Genomic DNA, 20582 nt, shown 5'->3' on the forward strand with positions numbered 1-20582 from the left:
TATAACAAAGTGACAACACGAGACATCAGGTAACACTTCCACAACAGTAACCAGAGCTTTAACGCTCTTCATTCATCAACTTTACATCAGCAGCATCTCAGTTAAGGCCACTCGACTGTTTCACTGATTTTTTTTACAAAAGAAAAACAAAACGTTCAAAAAGTGACACAAAAACAAAGAGAAGCTCAGTGGCAACTTATCTTACACATTTTACACATTTTATAATATATAACTTAAACAGAAACGATGAAGGATGGAAGGTTATGTACAACAATACTCATTAAATACACTCAAACTGACAACGACGTGGCGCAAACTGACGTTAGCTAAAGGAATGTACAGTATGCACTGCTAGCATTGGAGCTAGCAGATGCTATCCTGATTCGTAAACATTACGTCTGATTTTCTCTGTGGCAAATTCAGCTTCAACAAAGTTTATTTTTCATGGTTAGCATTCAGCTAACAGCACCAAAACAATGCTCTCATTTGAAGACATGCTTAAAGTTAGCCCTGAGATGCTATGTAGCTAGCAACTTAGCTTTGGTCTGTAAGCTGTGGCTACTTAAGGAGTGATTTCTCTTTTTAAACTTTTTGCTATGAAATTCCATGGGTGAAGTTTAATTTATTTTTGTTCAAGTAGCAACTTTCAAACAACTGAAACACACTAACATAAGCTAACGTAAGCTGTTTCGAATTCTAGCTAGTTAGCGTTTAAGATTTGCTGCAAAATCTTGAGGAAGTTGAGCAAAGTTCTTGTAAACTTTCACTTTTATTTTTCACACATTTTCTGTATTCAAATTTTAATTTTTCAACTTTGTCAAAAAAATGTTGATTTTTGGGGTTTATCATTAATTCACCTAGCTTGAAGGAACAAAGTTTTACTCCATTTGTGGAGGGAAAAAGTCAAAATAACTTACAAATACACGTCTTTTGTGGTTTAAGTTAAAGGTCTGAAGGCGGACGGGTTGTGACTGCGCTGATTTCCACTTATTCTTTCAGTTTCGTTGCAGCGATTCAACTTGTTACGTTTGAGCAACTCCAGATAAAGCTCAGGTGTTTTTTTAATGTTTGTTTTAACTTTGACTCAGTGATGGTTATCAGAGTCCTGTCACAGCAGTCAAAGGTAACTCTTTATATTCAGACGGCAGTCCTGCAGGGTTGTCTTTCAGGTTGGGATCGCATATCTCCTCTTTCTCAGTAAAACCAGAGCTGGAATAGCTGGTTCTGGCACAACTGGTTTTTAAGTTCTCAGAGACCGCTCGCAGGGAGGACTCTGCTCACTCGTCCCTTCCCCCCTCCACTATCCTGTACCGCTGCCTGCAGGACGACGGCAGGTTGACGGGCAGCGAGAAGGAGATGGGGACCGTGGTCTGGACGTTCTTCTCCAGGAAGTTGAAGATGGGGTTCCACCAGGTCCTCGATAAGAAGTTGTTTGAAGCCTGGCGGAGAGACTGGGCAGACACATGGAGAAAAATTGGTCACAGGATACAAGAAAAAAACAGCATCTGATCTTTGTGAAATCAAGATTTTACCGTCATAACCAACTGTTTGTGTAAAAAAAAAAAATCAGATTAAAGTTAGTCGATTTGGTTAGACCACGACTGGAGCTCTGGTTTACAGGGACTGTTGTAGAGACTTGCATTGAGTTCCTGTAAACCAAACCAGACCCCTTAATGTGACCTCACACTGCCCCCTGTTGGCAGTATAAAATACACTTGCTCTACATATTATCATGTATTTAAAAAAAGTAAATAAACAAATACAGCTGTAATAAATCAAATTTCATCAGCAAATGAATGGACACTTGTGTTATCAAAGGCCATAATGATATAAAACTCTACTACCTGGATCTAAACAGTCTGAGATGAAAGATATCATTCGATAGAGAAGAAACATAAGGAACAAGTAATTTCTGCCACTAGGGGGCTGTATAGTCCAAGTGTGTCCACAGACTGACTGATTCCTTACGGGGACGCAATGCAAGTCTCGACGATGGTCCCCGTTGGGCGGGTATTACCTTTGTCTTTTTACGTACATGTGTGTTGGCCATAGTGTGGTACCACCAGAAGATCCTGGTGGTGGCGATGTATCCGATCACCACGTCGATGCTGTAGTGTTCGTGAGCGATGAGGATGCAGAGGACCCCGGAGGCGCTGAGCAGCCAGCAGAACCAGTGATACCACCACATCCAGCGCGGCGAGTCTGTGACGCCACAAATCGAGTCAGAGTAAGAAAGAGACGGTGAAGACTTGTCTCTTTTGGGTTAAAGTGAACACTACAGTGGCTCATAAATAAATTAAATATTCAACATAAAGGATCATTGAAGGACTCACACTCTTTGATGAACAGGTAAGACAGCGTGCACATGACCGTGTGACCGCTGTACAGGAAGTCACCACACATCAGGTGAGAGCCGGTCAGGGACAAACCTGAAACACAGGAAGGGGCGGAGTTAAAAACATTTACGTATTCAAAAATTTAAAACTATGCTGTCGTGAGGAGGATCTTCTTTTCAACTCTACTTTTCTTTGTTCAAGTCAACTTTTTCCCAGATTCAGCTCCACGAGGTAAGGTATTTATCAACAGTTAGGTAGAGCTACGCTTTGAAACCTGACAACAAGCTAACTTTGTCAGTTTGTAGCGTAGTTCAGTAGCCGGCTATGTTTATCTCTACTCAGTCATTAGCTGGTGTTTAAGCCTTTAGCTCGTGTTTAAATCTTTAACTTGTGTTCTAGCCTTTAGTCTGTTTTCAAGCCCAGAGCTTGTGTTTTAGCCTCTATCCTGTGTTTTAGATTTTAATCTGTATTTTAGCCTTTAGCTGGTGTTTTAAGCTTAAGCTTTTGTTTGAGCCTATAGCCTGTACTTAAACCTGTAGCCTATATTCTAGACTTTAGCTGGTGTTTTAGCCTTAATTGTGTTTGAGAATTTAGCCTGTGTTTTAGCCTTGGGCCTGTTTTCTTAAGCCTTAAGCTCGTGTTTAAGCCTTTAGCTTGTGATTTGGCCTTTAGCTTATGTTTTAGTTTTTAATCTGTATTTCAGCCTGTAGTTGATGTTCTGTTCTTTAGCTGGTGTATTAACCTTTAGCCTGTATTTTAGCATTTAGCCTGTATTTTAGCCTTTAGCCTGTTTTCAAGTCTTTAGCATTTAGCCTGTGTTTTAAACTTTAGCCTGTTTTCTTGAGCTTGTATTTTAGCCTTTAGCTTGTGTTTTAGCCTATAGCCTGTGTTTCAGCCTTTAGTCCGTTTTCAAGCCTTTAGCCTGTGTTTTTCCCTTTAGCTTGTACTTTGGCCTTTAGCCTGTTTTTCAGCCTTTAGCCCCTTTTTCAAGTCCTTAGCTTGTGAGTTGGCCTTGAGCTCGTGTTTTAGTTTGTTAATCTGTATTTTACCCTGTAGCTGATGTTCTGGCCTTTAGGTGGTGTTTTGGCTTTCAGTCTATGTTTTAGTCTTTTGCCTGTTTTCAAGCCTTAAGCTTGTGTTAAGCTTTTAGCTTGTGTTTTAGCCCTTAGCTTGTACTTTCCCCCTTCATTCGTGTCTTAGTTTTTAATCTGTATTTTAGCCTTTAGCTGGTGTGTTAGCCTTTAGCCTGTGTTTTAGCCATTAGCCTGTGTTTAAGCCTTTAGCTTGTTTTTTAGCCTTGGGCTCTTGTTTTAACCTTAAGCTCTGTAGCTCCTTGGAATAACCTTTTTGTGGCACTGGTAATCTAACCTAAAGTTTGGATTACGATAAGGCATATCTACAGGGAGACTATTTCAGGATCAGTTAGAAACTTCTTACAGCACCTTCAAGTCAAAAAGTTGTAATTACAGTTTTAAGGTGATTATTATTTCGCAGCATCATCTGCGAACAGTTGAACACGTTAGGCATCAAACTACATCCGAACCGACAACATTTCTTTAAACTACTTCCTTTTCGCAAACAAAACTCTGCTCTCTGAGCTTTCAGATTGTTTCAGTTAATCTATCAGAGAAACTAAACATCATCATCAACTTTTTCTGACTTTGCTCAGAGATAAATAAACTGCATTTGCCAATCAGAAGAAAAGTTTTATAGGAAATATTCAGAGAGTCTGTGTTCACCTCCACCAGAGATCAGCCTCAGGATCCTCCAGATTTTCCCCGTTGAGTCGTTGTAGAGCTGCAGAGACGACCGACAGAAGTCGTTAGCTGATGACAAACACGTGTATGTTAGAGGTACGATGGACAGAAGTATGTTTTTCTACCTTTGGGGCGCACACCATGTGCTTCCCCGGCACAGGCAGGGTGGTGATGTACATGGTGACGCAGCGGTACATGTAGAGAGTCCCGATCATGAAGAAACAGCGACGCCCGATGATCGATCTGCACAGAGAGATTTTCTGCCTTAATTCATGCTTCGATTTGGTTTTTAGCTGGAAACACTTTAGACTTTGAGCTCAGACAAACTCGAGGACAGCGTTTGGTCTTACTTGTGTTTGAGGAAGATCCACTGGACGAACCAGAGTCCAACCAGGATCAGCCCGTTGACCTCCGTGACGGTGAACGCCCACGGCACTCGGTCCACGTAGTCGAAGAACTTGTCGGGCAGCGGCGGACTCACCGACTTGTCCGGCACCCTTTCATGGACGACAGTGATGATGACGGTGGTGAAGACGAGGTTGAACACAGCGTAGAGGAAGGCAACGCCGGTCTTCCACCACTCAGCAGGGAGGCGGTTGGCGCGCTCCTCTGGCACGCTGATCTTGACGTAATCGCAGTGTTTTTTGAGTCCGCTGCTGAGCGCCTGGATCACCAGGCTCCTCAGTTTGTAGCACTCCTGCTGCTCCTTGCCATCATGGGCGTCGTTTGCTTCTGTGGGCTGGGACGGCGAGGAGGCATGGCGCGGCGGGTTGCCGTTTGAAACTCTTGGAGGAGGCGAAGGAGGGTTCACGGTGGTGACGTTTGCTTCCACGTGAGGGCGGACACCGTCGTCGCTTTGGATCAGTTCTGACGCCGCCATCGATTGGCCTTTTGTCCTTTCTCTATCAGAGAGTCTTCCTGGTTAGCCGACCAATCACAGTCTCTTTAATCGACTGGTCAGCCAATGAGAAAACACAAGCTTCAGTTTCCTCTTTGGTCGCTGATCAGAAGCTACTGGCAGTCAGGAGGAGATCAGGTTGTCAATCGTCTTCCTGTGGATCAACAACGTGATGAAGACTCAGGAGGCCGGTGATTGGTCGATCCAGCTGAAACCTGAAGAAAAAACAACCAAACATCTTCAAAGTCACATTTTGGTCTTCAAACGCCTTCATCCAGAGAAGGAAACCAGGACGTTTGAGAACAGGTAAAGGTTGATTCCTCTTTCCAGTAAACTTCATCTGCATTTCAGGAAGTTGACGAACTCACGTTTAACCTTTGAAGCTTTGCATTTACAACAGCAGCCGAGAACTTTGACACAGACCAACAGACAGCTCCTGTAACCCGCTGAAGTCCTGAGCCTGGTGTTATCTTATCGTACCTGGGGAAATCCTGAAGCCAACACCTGCCGTGACCTGCCTGTCAGTCTCTGCTACCGTCGAACAAAAGACTCGACTTATCTCTGCTGCTCATCGCGTTCAGGCGGGTCATTGACCTGCTTCACACTCTCTCACACACAAAGAATGAGTCTGAGTTTGACTGGAAGTTACCTGAGGGCGGCACGCCTTGGAGAGGAGACACGCCCACCAACAGAAAACCGACTTCCCACTTTAGCACATGATGGGAACGAGTCGGACAGCATGGTCACCAATCCAGAGGAAAGTGACCTGGATCTTTTTCTGTCAGCTGACTCGGTTTCTATTTCATCTTTAAAGGAGTTGTTTAATTTCTGAACTCTTGGCGTTTGAAAATCAGTTGAACAAACCTTGATGTTAAAACCTGAAACTCAGTAAAAAAGTTGTTTGATTTTGTTTAAGAGAGTTTCTTTGTTGTTGTTCAGAGGCTGCCAGCTGAGCTGCTGTTTTTTATCTCAAACTTTCAAAAGTTCTTTGTCAAAATTATGCTAAACTGAATTGTTAAAGTTAACCAAACTTTACAGATGCTAAACCAAGCAGTTCTACTTCTAAACCGAGGATTTTGGGGTATTATTCAGAGGACGACAGCTGACCTGCTGCCCACTTTGTCATATGTGTATATAAACTAAATGTTAATGAATTTTATATTTCGAATCTGAATTTATTTGCTCTTAAATTGTGTTAAATTTACTTAAAAATTCAACTCTCCTTGCTTCAAAAACAAAAAATTAAATTTCCAGGGATGCACCGATATGACAATTTTGACCGATAACTGATATTTACCGATATCAATATTGGTGATCAAAAAAGTAGGTTTGTCTGTTTTTTTGGATCAAAAACAGGAAATGAGACATAAAAGAAGAGAGTCCACTCTTCTTTGGTAGTTTTGGTGTTTACAGAGTCATAGAAAACAAAATGATTTGGGTTTTGAAAGATCGTTCAAAATGCTCTGGAAATGCCGGCAGCTAACAAGTAAATATCATCCGATACCGATATTGATACTGATATATCGTGCATCTCTATAAATTTCACAATTCAGATTCAGTTTACAATTCAATTTTAAGGGCCTTTTACACAAAAACAGCTTTGGGCTAAAACATAAAGGTGTTGTTGTGTATTGGCCACTTATTTACAAGCTAACGGTGCTTAAACCGAACTAAAACAGAAACGTTTGAGTGAAATTCACCGCGTCCACCCGTGCCATGTAGACGGCGAGCTGGAGTTTTCAGTAGAAACTAGGGATGGGTACCGAATTAAGTATTTTAAAGGTACCGACCGAATTCTGGCAAAAGTACCAAGTATCGGTTCATGTAAAATCAAAAGGTACCATGTTTAGGTACCTAAATGCATCCCTGTGGCTGTACGGGTGTGGAAGAGTAGGAGACTTTCCGTTCTGGTCATGAACACAGCAATGCAAGGTTATATACTGAAGAATACATATGTTAAATTGATTTTTAAAAAATATCATATCATCAAACAAATTGATAGTTTTTTAGCACATAGACACAGAAAAGTATCGAAAACTGGTACTGTTGAGTACCGGTACCGAGTGCCAGGGAATGGGCATCGGTACCGTATCATTTTAAATGTGAAAGGTACCCAACTCTAGTAGAAACCCGTTCCACTTTCACTTTGTGGCAACTATGGATAGACCACTTATCGGCCGGTCCGATTATCGGGGCCTATATTTGGCATTTTGGGGCATATCCGCCTTTTTTTAATCCGATGGCCGATTGGAAACCCATTCAAAACTGTGTTGTTTGGCTTTAATGCTTCTCTGCACAATTTCTCCCTGTTTACACAATGGAAGCCCTGGATGGTCATTTAAAATCATTCCTGTAAAACCAAACAGAAAATTAACTCAACTGCATTACGTGCCTGTAAAAGCAGCACAAACTCAATTCTGTCCAGTTTTTATTGCAGTTACATAGAAATTTTGGAAAACTTTATCTACTATAGAAAACTTTAGCTATTTTTTTAAGGTTTCATTTAACTTTATAACTTTATACAACATGCTGCTAAGCCTGGGAGCCGTTTAATAAACGTGCTTGAAGGCATTAAATGCAGTTAAGAGTTGGAGTTTGTATTGTTCAAAATTTTTACGCCAATATTTTCAGTTTGATTGCAAATTAATATCGGTTATCTGCCTCCTTACCTACTAATGATCAGTATCAGTATCGGCCCCCAAAAAAACCTAGATTGGTCTATCTCTGGTGGCAACATTGAGGGCCGTTTAAAGGACAAAAGTTTTAGGATTAAACACAAAAGTATGGTTGCATTTCGGCCACTCGGAAACAGCGTTTAAGCCGACCCAAAACACAGTTTTTTGAAAACGGCCTCCAGAGTAGTTTTTTCTGAAACACTGCCGCCACCGTGTCGAGCTTGTTGCTCCACTTCTGCTCTTAGCATTCACCAACGCACCAGATGATCGGCCCAACTCTACTTCAGAGGAGATCTACCAAAAGCTGTTTTTTGGGGTTTTCAGGTAAACCAACACTGAGGAGTCAAATCCATTCCAGATCATACTTTCCAAATTCAACACAATAGTTTCTGGAGCCGTAAATCTCCCCACATACCTGACGGGTTGAATCTTTCCTAATGTAGAAAAAAAACAGAGTTTTCAGGCTGATTTTCATCCTCAGTTTTCCTATTTCTGATGAGTTAACTCTGCTGAGGGTTGAGTTAAAGGTGAGTCATGTCTCTTTCTCCTGCTAAATACCTTCTCTGTCTGCTGCAGCTTCACACTGATGTGAATGTGTGCTAACACACCCCCACACACACGTGCTTCTGTTTGGGTCTCATGGTAAACCTCTCTGTACAAACACACAAGTAAAACACTTCATCCAAAGTAAGATCACAAACATGTTGACCGTAAACTCTGGTAGTTTAGTTTAGAGAAGCAGGAAGTTTCACTTTTTACCTCGTTATCACCTGGAGATTTGTAACCATTCGTAAAAACTAGAGTAAAACAACCAGGGTAGAATTTTTTTTTTTTTAACCAACATTTTCTGAAAAGTTTCCCTGGAGGATTTAGAAAATTTCCGGACCAAACCCAGTTTAAAAATGTGACGAAACGAGCGTCTGACAGGTAGCATCACCATCAACTCTCTGTTCCAACAAGAATTCAAGATAAACTCTGATTAACTTCCTAAACAACTCAAAGTAACTTCCACCTGATGAATGTTTGCCTGTTTTCTTCTCTGTTTTGGTGGCCTGAACGTGTCACGGTGATACAGCTGAATTTTCTGCTCTTGCGGTAACCGTCCTCTGCGTGTCACGTCCTGTTTACGGCCCCACAGAACAACTGGTATTAACTGTAACGAAGTTAGGGCCATGGGAACCTCATTTCCTCAAATTAGAGCTGATTCACCGCCACAAGACTCCCAGACAGAGAGAGAGGAGCGTTACACAGAGCTGCAGCTGAAAGACTGAGTGAAATAATCCTCAACATGTTGATTTTGTGCTTGTGTTTTTAGTTTAGTCTCCTCAGATGAATGAAACAGGTCAAAAATGCTATTTATTACAACAGAAAGTTTTCCTGAAGGAATTGTTAAAATATGACCTATTTAAACCAAAGTTATCACACACACATCCAAAGCTCAAACTAAACTATATTTTATAAGTAATAATCCACCTGTTAGCCTTGTTAGCTAGCTATTAGCTTCCGATCAGTTGTCAACAGAAAGGGGCTTTCTAATGTCACTTCTTAGTCTTTCATGTTAAGTATTTGAAAGCAGGACTGATGAATGAGTTAGAAAAAGCTAATTTCCCCAGATTTTTTCAAAGTGAAAAACTTACTGAAGCATTCAGAGCAAAACCACAACAAACAGTTGGTCAAAAACTCAATTATTCGAAGCGTTTTTTCCTTCACACACGGAGTCAGAGGCTGTTCAACGCCTCAATGATCTGCCAAGTTTCAAAAGTCGCCTCATTGTTGACACAACCAGGAACACACACCTGTCTGACGTTTCTGCCTCCGTTTCAGCTCAAACAGGTAAAAGCTGCGCCATAAACTACCTGTAAAGTGCGCGTGGGGTTTGGTTAAAACGAACTCACCGGTTAAAAACGCAGATTTTCACCTCTGTGGCGCTTTTCGTCTCACTTTTCCGTCTCTTTTCACTTCCCCTCCTCCTCCTCGCGCCCTCCTGGTTACCTATCTGAGCGCGCGGCTGGTTTCAGGGAGCCTGTGTCCTCGCGGAGCCCGCCCACCCTCGCGCCTCTCCACGGCGTTCCCAAATATGGTGCGGTCGTTTCCGGTGACACTCCCTTATGACTCGAAGTTTCAAGGAAGACTCACCTGTTCGGAATTAATCGGTATTTTCCGTTCAGGTGGCGGAAATGGGACGGTTTTGGAAAAGGCAGCGGTGAGTTACGGTTTTTATTTTTTTTCCTTTTTCTTTTTTTCAACATAAATGGGGATAAATAAGTCAAAACTCCTTTATTTTCATTTTATTTCTAAGCGTATTTGTTAAGTAAAGATAAAAGGTTTTAAAAGCATTCAGAAACATTTACGTGTTATTATTTTGTTACAACAAAAATACATCAGATATGCGTTGAAATTAAACAAACTAAATCCAATTCTACACAAAATGCAGGTCGTTTAACAAATAATAATAGGAAATAAAAGTTTCCTTTTTTTTTTTTTTTTTTTTTTTACATTGAAATATTATTCATGTCAGTATTTGATTAATGCTTGCTGACAGTAATATGCCATGACATCAGCTTTGAGTGGGACACTTAAATCCTGATGCTGATCTGAATCTCATCTTTTTATAAAAGCAGATAATGAAAGTTTTGGTAAAAGAAGCAGTTCTGTTTTCTAATCCTAACATTTCCGTCTCTTGTCTGTAAAGGTGAAAATGTATTAGAAAAAAAAGGTACAAAAACAGTTATGTGACTGTTGCTGTAATATCTAACTCTTCCACCAGAGGGAGCTAACAGTCTATTAAAAAACCCATTCATTCTGACACAACACTTCAAGGAATCCTTTATCCCTCTATGGTACCTTATTGCCTTTAAGCAACATACACATTTTGGGCTTTACTTTTTACAAAGGAAACAATAGTAGTGTTTGAATTTGCCTTATGACCCTCTGGATTTCATGCAGGATCCCTTTTTTACAGACTTTCTTGCAAGGACCATCTAAGCCAATTCTCTTCTCAAAACTGTCCAATGACTTTTTTATAGGGCCTCTCCCAGTTTAGAAAAATATGTTCATATCAATAGACAAGAAAAGCTTAATCTTTAAAACTTAAATTAACTTTATTTGATAATTAATTTAAGGAAACATGTTAAATGCAGATTCACCATGGCAACTTTTCAGTATACTGTCTTTGGGTAAACAAAATGTTCAAAAAGAAACTGATCATTAATTTTAAGGGCTCCAGCATGAAAACCCAGGAGAAGGAGGTCTGGAAACCTTTTTTTTTTAATTATTCCTTCTTTCTTTGTTTCTTCTGCTGCTTGAACCCCAAATTGCACGCTTTAAGCTTGAGGTAAACATGTACACACCTAGTCACAGCAAAAAAATGTTTTTGTGACAATACATGCTCAAGTGTGCCCCCTATTGACTTAAAACTGCAGCTCCTACAAATACTCTGAGCTACAGGCCTGATAACTATCATGACAAGACCTACAAAAAAGTCCCTTACGAAGAAAGTGAACTCTGAACAGGAAATCGGACTCATACAACAGATTTTGATAATTTATACGGTACCTATTTGAACAATCTAGTCCAAGGTTTTTTTTCAGATCAACTCCAATCTTGGCTTGTGTATACTAGACACATTGATGATGAAAATTCATGGAAGGTTATTTTGTAACTCAGTGGGCGTGGCCACACCAAGGGGTCAAAGTTCATGGTATTTTCAACATTGTCTGATTTGGTAGAAAATGGACACAGATGCTCAGTGTTATGGACCCTACGCATCTATGTCATTATTTTCACCTAAAAGTACAGTGCCCCCGAATGGAAACAGGAGGTCATAAAGTTTATAGGGAAGGGATTTGAACAAACTAGTCCTAGGTAACTAGATGGGCGTGGCCATTCATTCATAAAGCATTACTGATCAGGTCATTTCCTGTAGTGAAAGGGTGTTTCTATGGCGCCACCTCAAACTCGGAAATCTGGCAATGAACTAGGAAGTCATAGAAACTGTGTCATATAAAGTCCAATCTGCTTCAAATTTCACACACACACCATCAAAGTCCATCTCACAACACTTATGTAACCTCAAATCTCTGCTACTGTATTAGTGCCACCCTCTGTAAATGCATGATAGTATCTTTAACATGTATCGTTCAATTTGTTTTAAATTCTAATGAATTGATCACAGTCACACACTTTAAGTCTCATGGGGTCAAGTCAACCACATCTTCAACTTACAGCTTCCTGTCTAAACATCATCAACCTTCACGGCTGGTTCATCGTTAGCATTGCTCTCCATTTTACAACAACACACAGCAGCCAGAAACTTGCTGGAGATGTCTTTTCTGATGAAAACATACAGAGACAGATCTGCAAGAGGACTCAGCCTGATAAACATGGATGACAGGTTGGAAAGATCAAATGATCCCGACCCCTGTGCCAGGTAATAAATGATGCTTGGCAGAAACAGCAGCGTGTAAATAAGCAGCACCAGAACCAGAATTCCAACTATTCGTCGTTTTTCTTCAGAGGGGACTGAGACAGAGGCAGAGAGAGCTCGAAGGGTCCCAACCAGGAAGAAGATAAACAGCGGGAAGGGAACGATGAGGGAAATGGAGAAGATGATCCCTTGAACTTCAAGCCCAAGCAAGTAAACCACAGGAATGAAAAAGACAGGAGGTACCACCCAGACCACAGCACAGACCGCCACAGAGATCTTGGTGGTTCTTCTGAATCTGTACCACAGAGGGTGGGCGATGACCAAGTATCTGAAACACAAGAAGAACAAAGTGTTTGTGAGGAAGTGCAGGACAACACAGACACTGGAGCAGGAAACACAGGTTTTAGACAGATAGTTACCTTTCCAGAGAGATACACACCATGAAGCCAACGCTGGTAACCAGGAGACAGTAGTAGGTATAATACACAATAGAACCCACAATACCAAAGATCCATGACCCTTTGGTATTGAAAAAGATCAAACAGCAGAACTGAAAGAGGTCTGTAATGAGAAGGTTGATGACATAGATCGGAGTAACGTGATCCTTTCGTACCTGCAGGAAAAAGTAGAGAAGAATCAGACATGTGTGTGTTTTTATGAAACTCTGATCGTCCCGCTCAAGGAACATTTGTGACACACTGACATGTTTTAAAACAAACACCAAGACTTACAGCAGATTGAAACCTGCTCCACTCAGGTTTGGGTCAACATCAAAGTAAGTACCCAACCCAGATCCAGGTCTTCTACAGACCGACTCACAGCTCAACAGAAACACGACATAGACGGTGAATCAATAAGGTCAGAACAGACTTACCAGGAAGTAAAGAGCAAAGATGGTCAGGAGTATCAGCAGGAGGCCAATAGTGATGATTACATATGTTGTAACACGTATTATGAATCCAGTTTTCACGTAATGCTGATAGTAGTTTCCAGAGTCATAGAATTCTGTGGCATAGGTGGTGTTATTGACATCTCCCATTCTTCAGAGTTTAACCTGAAGTAAACGAGTTAAAAAAAGGAGGTAACTGCACAATCAATATCTATATCAAACTATTTCTATCTCTTTCTCTCTCTCTCGCTCTCTCTGTCTCATATATATATATACATATATATATATATATATATATATATATATATATATATGCTTCCACTCAGATTCTGATTTTTTTTAAGGTTGAATTAGCTAAAGACAGAAGAAGCCGAGGATTAAAATTCCGAGGTTTAAGGCTTCATTGAGTAACATTTAAATCACACACAAAATGAACAAATGAACAAATAAATAAAGCAAAATAGATAAATGAAAATAAAACAAACTTAAAAAAAAAATGGAATTAACCATTTTTAGAAATTTAGAGTTTATTTCCAAGTACCTTCAAGATTTTAAATATTTCTGTTGGTTTTACAGTCATACACCTGTCACTGTAACACACAAAAAAAGAAGACAGGACAAAACAAAATTGCATTGTCAGCATAAACAATATCTGAATGCTTTCTATTCATTTTCATGTTTGACAAAATTGACTCCTTTAAATGGACGATACTTAAATGTTTCCAGATCTTACCTGAATTAAGTTCCTTTACCAGTGCATCCAAACCATCTGCCGATACGATGCTAACTGAGTCACAAGAATGAAATAAAAAACAGTTATCCATTTGCTCTTTGTCCTGATATCTCGTCATGATTTGAATTTCATGGAACAAGGATATGATGGAAGTGGACATATGAAAATTTGTTGTGTGAGTTGCCATAATATAGTTCCTGAGAAATGTTCTTCCTAAGCCAAATCAAAAACAGTGACAGTCATTTATTATACATTGCCCATAGCTAATGTCAAAACTCCATGGAGGATTTGAATGGAGAGGCTGTTTTCCTTCTGGCCACTGTTGGCACTGTGCCAGTACCATGCGTGGCAATCGCTGAATCTCAAAGATGAAGAGTTTCACCCTTGTTATATATATATATATATATATATATATATATATATATATATATATATATATATATAAATATATAGTTATTGACCCCCCCAAGGTCAATAACTTCTCTTTCATTACTTTTCAGCTGTAGATAACACTTTTTCTTCTACTTATAAAAAAAGAACAAATTTGTAGAAAGAGCATTCGTATTTCTTTATCTCACTTATTAAAACACTTTAAAAATTGAAACTTAAACTGAAATTTAAAACTTATGTTTCGCCTGTTTTTATTCATTTCAAACGGTGCAATAGAATTAAAACACTACAAACGTTTACAGGCATTCTAGGAGAAAAGACAAATCAAATAAAACAGTTTTCAAAGAAAAATAATATTTTAAAAAAAACAACAGAATAGATGAGACATGTTTTAGTTTTAAAAAGTTTCCTTTCTCAAACCTCGGGGCTGTTTTTTTTAAAGGGGAGTAGTTTGACCTTTGACCTCCACCCAGCTGAAGATGGAAGCAGACAGCTGACAGAGTTTGTGTCTCAGCTGAAGTCCAACTCTGAACTTTCTGTCCCTGACCGTCCGTCTGACAACATCGCCCGACATGGAGAAAAGCGACGACGTGTTCAACCCGAGGTACGACACCCAAACGTTACCGTGTTTATTGTGTATGTTTGTTGTGTATTTTCTCAGCACGCCTCTGTCCTCTGTGTGTCCGATGTGTCTCATTGTTTTCCATGAAAACTGAAAGTTTCAGGGAAGGGTAAAGACTGAATGTGAAATCTGAGGTGGCAGTGTTTTATACCAGCTCAGCTTTTCAATTTTTACCCCAGTTGAAGGTTTTTGTTGCTTTGTTTTCTATTTTAAGGTAAGTTTTAACTTGTGTCTTTTCATGAAAGAATGTTATATTCTGTATCATCTTCAAAAAGAAAACACTCGCACAGTTCTTTTAAAAGATTTTACACAGACTTTACAGTCTTGCACTTTTTAAAGTAAAAGTATGAAACCATGTATGAATGAAATGCACAATGTTTGTGAAAATTCTGCCCAACAACGGGCCTTTGTCCAGGTTTAGTATTACCTCTGAAAACTTTGAAAAAGAATAAACTCACAACAACAAATTTATTCTTTTTCTTAAAAGTGCTAAAATTAACACTTTGAACATTAAAACTTATGAAACCCATTTCCTCTGTGGCTCTGTATTTAAATTTCTTTTGTGATTTTACTGCAACGTGTTCTGCTTCCAGAGCTGTTGTGCAGCTCGTCTTGTAGCAGCTGATGTTATTTATAGCAGGACGCCTGGCTGCAGCTGTTGTATCTCCCCGTGTTTCTGTGTTCTAACAGTTGCTGCGAGTGTGTCTTTGTGTTTGTTTAGTGACATTGTGAGGACTCTGTCTTGGTAGGGTACTCACGTTGTGGGGACTGCACTAAGTGTTGGAGACACATTGAAAAACAGGCTTTATTCTTAAGCTTTGGGTCTTTAAGAGAGAAGACATGATAGATTGGATAAACATAAAGTTGAAAAACACAGTGTTACATTTTACTTTATTAACTCAGACTTTCACAAAGTGGGACTCGGCTTCTGTTGGGGTGAAAATCCAACGTTTACAGGGACTCACCGCTCTTTGAAATAAGTGTTGCATCAAAATGAATCTTGTTTGGGAAATGTAAACAAACCAGTAAACCAATCCCAACACGAAGACTATAATTTTAGCTTAGGTTGCTACAAGTTTGTAAAATGTACTGACATGTGGGTGAGTTTTTAAAGAGGGTAACAAAAAATTAAACACCCATTGTACTGGTGAAATATTTAACCCAAAAATTTGATGTCTAAATCTTGACATTTTTGTGACAGTTAAGCTACAAAGCTGTTAGCTAACATGCTAGCAAGCTGGAACCACTTAGAATAAAATGCTCTGAACTTCTGTTTCTTTATCCCCTAACTAAGATATTTTCTCGTCTAAGAGTTTGCTCTGAAGACTTTACATTATTTTATTTCTTGCTTTGTGCTGTGTCTGATTTTACCAGCATCATACGTTTTGTCACTGATACTCAAAATCTTGTTCAAATGAGACGTGACAAAAATGTATTTCCTGGTTTTACAAAAACCAACATATCACAACACAAAGTCTTGATCCATAATCTAACAGATAAAGTATTTTAGGTGGATTTACCCTTTAGCGTTGACCTTACAAAGAGAGCTGTTTCAGTGACATTCCCGTCTATTTGTGTATGCAAATGTGATCCAGACTTTCAGCTGCGTCACCAGCTCACTGTTTAGCATTATGTAAATTGGGTGGTTTCACTCAGCTTGTGTGTGTTTGCAAACCTTTGATGGTGTTAAAATGTAAAAACCATCACCACGGATAACATCCATCCAAACTTCAGGGACGGCTCTTACCACATTTTGTATAGGTGACCTTGAATGTGAATTTTTGTAACTGTGATTGTCGTTCAGGTCTTGGTACAGAGCTATCGCCACAAACTTCCCTATTTCAATTATTTCTGACATTTCTCGCCGCCTCTGTGTGTTTAAGCCTCAGGCAACGACCAAAACATTGACTCACATAGTTTGAGATATGATCTGTGTAAACGTCTGATCTGCTTAATGATGACATCTCTATCTGTCCCCATTTACATGCTAACCCACAGCACATCAGGGTGTCATTTCATCTCTGTATTTACCTTATAAATCACCATGTTTACATGAGATGGCTTGTCAAACACATACCTGAAAGACCTGTGACATCTTTCTTACTGGTTGTTTTATTTCCTGTGTTTGTGTCTCTCAGCCTGGCAGCAGCCATCATAAAGCTCGACCCTGAGGATGGCGAGCAAATCGTGGAGTATTTCAAAACACACGCTCTGCTAAGCAGAGAGAAAGCACGTGAGTGGACATATTATTTATTAATTAATTAATTTATTTATTTGTTTATCAGGGAAAACGCATATTAATCAACACTTCTTTTTACATTGATAGTGTAAATATGCCAGAGTTAGCCATAAGCTAATTTTCATCTGTAGTCCCTGAGCAGGTTGTTAGAAAGTGGAAAGTTAAAACCATTCATGCAAAAACAATACAACACAACACAATACAATACGAAAAAACAAACAAAACAAAACAAACAAACAAAAAAAACCATGAGGATACAGAACGTCTCTATATACAGGCATGAACCTGGGGATGGGTACCTTTCACATTCGAACCAATATGGTACCAATACCCTGTTCCTGGCAATTGGTATTGGTACTCAACAGTACCAATTTTGGGTACCTTTAGGTGTTAATGTGGGAAAAAATATCGATTTGTTTAATAATTTTTTCCCCCAATTTAACATGTTTATTCTTCAGTGTATAACCTTATAATGCTGTGTTCATGTCCAGCATGGAAAATCGCCTACTCTTCCAATCCTTCACAGTCACAAGGATGTATTTAGGTACCTAAACATGGTACCTTTTGATTTTTCTTGAATCGGTACCCGGAACGAGGTGGTCACTCCAGTCACAGTGTATCAATTTCAGTCCTTGAAGTACAAAGAAGGGGAGAGGTTACAGCAAAAGGAAAACAAACAAATACATATATTAATAAACAAATAAAATGAAACTAATAAATTAATATATTAATAAAGAAATAACTGTTATAATTACATGGTATAACTTACAAACAGAAGCCAGCAGTAGGACAAAGCAGGATGTTATTTGGGAACCAGTTGGAAAATGATCTTTTCAGCAAAAATGAGAAAGGGGCCCCACACCTCTCTGAATTTAAGTGGGATTCTTTTTAATGTATACCAATTTATTTCAAGTTTTCAATAACTGAAAACCTCTTTTTCGCAGAGAGCATAAGGAGGGAGTGATGTCTTTTGACAGAATTCGGTCATTACCTAAAAAAGTACCTAATTTGGTACTCATCCCTTTATACACCATCACATTGTCTGCAAAACGAATAATACATTTTGTAGAAACCTGCCAATTTCTTAAAAAAACAAACCACCTTTTTTTTGTTTTGTTTTTGTTTTTTCTATTTGATTTTATTAGCTTAACACTAATTTATTCACTTATTTATTGATTTTTGAATTTCTTATTTCACCCATATATATATGTATATATATATATATGTATATATATATATATATATATATATATATATATATATATATATATATATATATATATATATATATATATATATATTCTTCTAGGTTTAATTTATATGAAAATGTTACTGTATGTTTCTTATTATGATTATGGTTATTGTTCTTATGATTACTTTTATTTGTCCCTTTTCCTCTTTTATAGCTCACTTTTCTCATTGCTCATCCCTTTATTTCTTTGTTAATTAATTAATTAATTGGTTGCTTTTTCATTTAATGAACCTTTGTTATACCTATGTGGGATGCACACAGTCACTGTAACAAATGGAAAAACTTTTTTTTAAGTGCCAAAAATTCAATAAAAGAGTGTGGGGGGAAAAAAATTAATAACAATAAATTTGTGTAAACATGAGTTTTTAAAATTTTTTGTATTTATTTATTCTTCCTCTCAAAAATACTCCAGAAAAAAAGGAACCATCTAGAAGAGCACTTCATTAGTTGTGAGAGCACCAAAATTTAATTTTAAGTTACATGGTCCAATGAAGTTTTCGCCCCCTTGTGGATGAGATTAAAACTGAATTTGTGTATCTGCACTTGTTCTAGTGCTGCAGGCGTCCGTCAGAGATCAGAAGAAGCTGCTCGTGGAAAACGGGAAACTGAAGAAAGACATCGAGCAGCTGAGAGTTCAACTTCATGAAAAACAGAGACGACGCACAGGTAGACTTCGAGGACTTTCAATGATGCCTCACCTTCCCTGATCCTAAACCAGGTCCTGACCTGGTGCCTGAAACTCTTTGTTTTTTTTTCAAAGGTCCTCACTAATGTCTAACTAATGTCGTAGACTTAAAATGGACCTCTTAAAGATAGAAAGACAAAGACACACAGACACACACGCAAACAACTGTGGCTGATTTTGTGTCCCTCTGAGCTGCTTCTGTGTCAGCTGTGGTCGGGTTTAGATAAAAGAGAACCAGAGATGATTCTTTTAACTTAATAAAAGCTTTAATAAGTCAAAGGTTCGGTCGATTCAATGAGATTAAATTCCTGAATTTATTTAACAAAATGAGTCAAAAAACAATCACTCTTTTTTTTTTGTTCCCTTTCAGCCAGAGCTTTGCTTTCTCCAGCCCCGCCTCCTCAAACTAAAAGCCCCGCCCCCAAGACACCTGTCAATCAGCCGCCCTCCCCTGCTGGTGCATCAGCTGCTGTTCCAGGAAACTCTCCTGCTCCCTCCTCTCATGAGCGGAGAGACAGACAGAGCAGGCGGAGGAGAGGAGAGAGGAAAGGTGAGCTAACGAGGGGGGAAATCTATTCTCAGACTAACAGGAGCAGGTAAAACTCACAGTCTCTCTTTAGACTTCCTCACCCTGGAGGCGGAGCCAAGCATTGATGTTTCAAGACTGGACTTGAGGGTCGGGCGGATCGTGAACATCAGGCGCCACCCGCTGGCGGAGGCGATGTCAGTTCAGGAGGTGGACGTGGGAGAAAACTCAACCCGTACTGTGATCAGTAAACTGGAAGAAACAACAGACTTTGAGGAGGTAACACCTGAGTTTACCTGTGTTGCAAATTCAAATTCTTTCAAATTCAAACGCTTTCCTTTTTTCCCTCTCTGCAGCTCCAGGGAAGCCTCGCAGTGCTGTTATGCAACATTAAGACCTGCAGAGTGAGGGGCGTGGCCGCTCATGCTCGCCTCCTGTGCTGCGCCTCCTCTGATGACCACAGTGAGCTCCTGACTCCACCCACAGGCTCCATACCTGGAGACAGAGTCACCTTCCTCAACTACCCAGGTATGGATGAGACCCTTCCTCACAGATTTACTGAGCGCTCTAAGCGGATTTTCTTCGTAACCATTTCCCATCCCTCTCTGTGCTCAGGTGACCCCGACAAAGAGCTGCAGTCCAAGCAGAGGGTTTGGGAGCTCCTTCAGCCCGACCTGCAGGTGGACGGTCGGGGCGTGGCCAACTACAAAGGCTGTGCGTTTGAGGTGAAGGGGAAGGGCCTGTGCAGGGCTGTTTCCCTCACCAACTGTGGCATCAGATAGACGAAGCAGGGACCTGATGTGCATCGGAGTGAAATACTGGTTAGCTGCTAATTTTGTTAGCTTACAGAAGAAAAAGACGTTATGTACAATTTTGTTACGGCATTGTTGTTTACAATTAAAAACACAACCACCAGTTTCACTATTCTGTTTTATGTTAAGAAAACTTTCCTGACTCTGCGATCACCTTTGAGAGACAAATATCCATAATGCTGACTCTAATGTAACACAACAGAAGGATTGTTTTTAAGAGTTATTTCCACAAAAAAAGATGAGATGAGGAAAAAAAAATAAAATTAGCCTTTGAAGTTATAAAAATAAAGTAAAATGCAGCAAAAAAAAGTGTTTCAGTATCAGGCTCTTAACACATTTATT

At 39.5% G+C, this 20582-nt stretch overlaps 3 protein-coding genes across 4 annotated transcripts; 1 reads left to right on the top strand and 2 right to left on the bottom strand.

Annotated features, from left to right (window-relative positions):
• Positions 1–223: 223 nt before the first annotated feature.
• On the bottom strand, positions 224–9688 carry LOC141811116 (phosphatidylcholine:ceramide cholinephosphotransferase 2-like). Of its 2 annotated transcripts, none has more exons than XM_074699034.1 (7): positions 9562–9688; positions 4444–5206; positions 4219–4336; positions 4076–4133; positions 2334–2429; positions 2018–2202; positions 224–1451 (listed from the first exon to the last, which is right to left on the bottom strand). In XM_074699034.1, exons 2-7 carry the CDS (start codon positions 4971–4973, stop codon positions 1278–1280), a joined length of 1161 nt encoding a protein of 386 aa, XP_074555135.1. In that variant the 5' UTR covers positions 4974–5206; positions 9562–9688; the 3' UTR covers positions 224–1277. The 2 variants fall into 2 exon arrangements, with proteins under 2 accessions (XP_074555135.1, XP_074555136.1); XM_074699035.1 differs by having other exon boundaries at positions 225–1451; positions 2036–2202; positions 9562–9687.
• Positions 9689–11900: 2212 nt separating this feature from the next.
• LOC141811220 (G-protein coupled receptor 4-like) lies at positions 11901–13131 on the bottom strand. Its single transcript, XM_074699202.1, has 3 exons — positions 12967–13131; positions 12512–12705; positions 11901–12420 (listed from the first exon to the last, which is right to left on the bottom strand). Exons 1-3 carry the CDS (start codon positions 13129–13131, stop codon positions 11901–11903), a joined length of 879 nt encoding a protein of 292 aa, XP_074555303.1.
• Positions 13132–14583: 1452 nt separating this feature from the next.
• Positions 14584–20327, top strand: aimp1b (aminoacyl tRNA synthetase complex interacting multifunctional protein 1b). Its single transcript, XM_074699040.1, has 7 exons — positions 14584–14708; positions 16865–16959; positions 18770–18883; positions 19273–19452; positions 19523–19707; positions 19785–19956; positions 20044–20327. The coding sequence occupies exons 1-7, from the start codon at positions 14677–14679 to the stop codon at positions 20208–20210; spliced, it is 945 nt and encodes a 314-aa protein (XP_074555141.1). The 5' UTR covers positions 14584–14676; the 3' UTR covers positions 20211–20327.
• Positions 20328–20582: the final 255 nt, after the last annotated feature.

This window comes from Halichoeres trimaculatus, unplaced genomic scaffold (assembly GCF_033239565.1).
Source record: "Halichoeres trimaculatus isolate MK-OKI-2021-1 unplaced genomic scaffold, fHalTri1.1 fHalTri1_scaffold_22, whole genome shotgun sequence".
Classification (NCBI taxonomy): domain Eukaryota; kingdom Metazoa; phylum Chordata; class Actinopteri; order Labriformes; family Labridae; genus Halichoeres; species Halichoeres trimaculatus.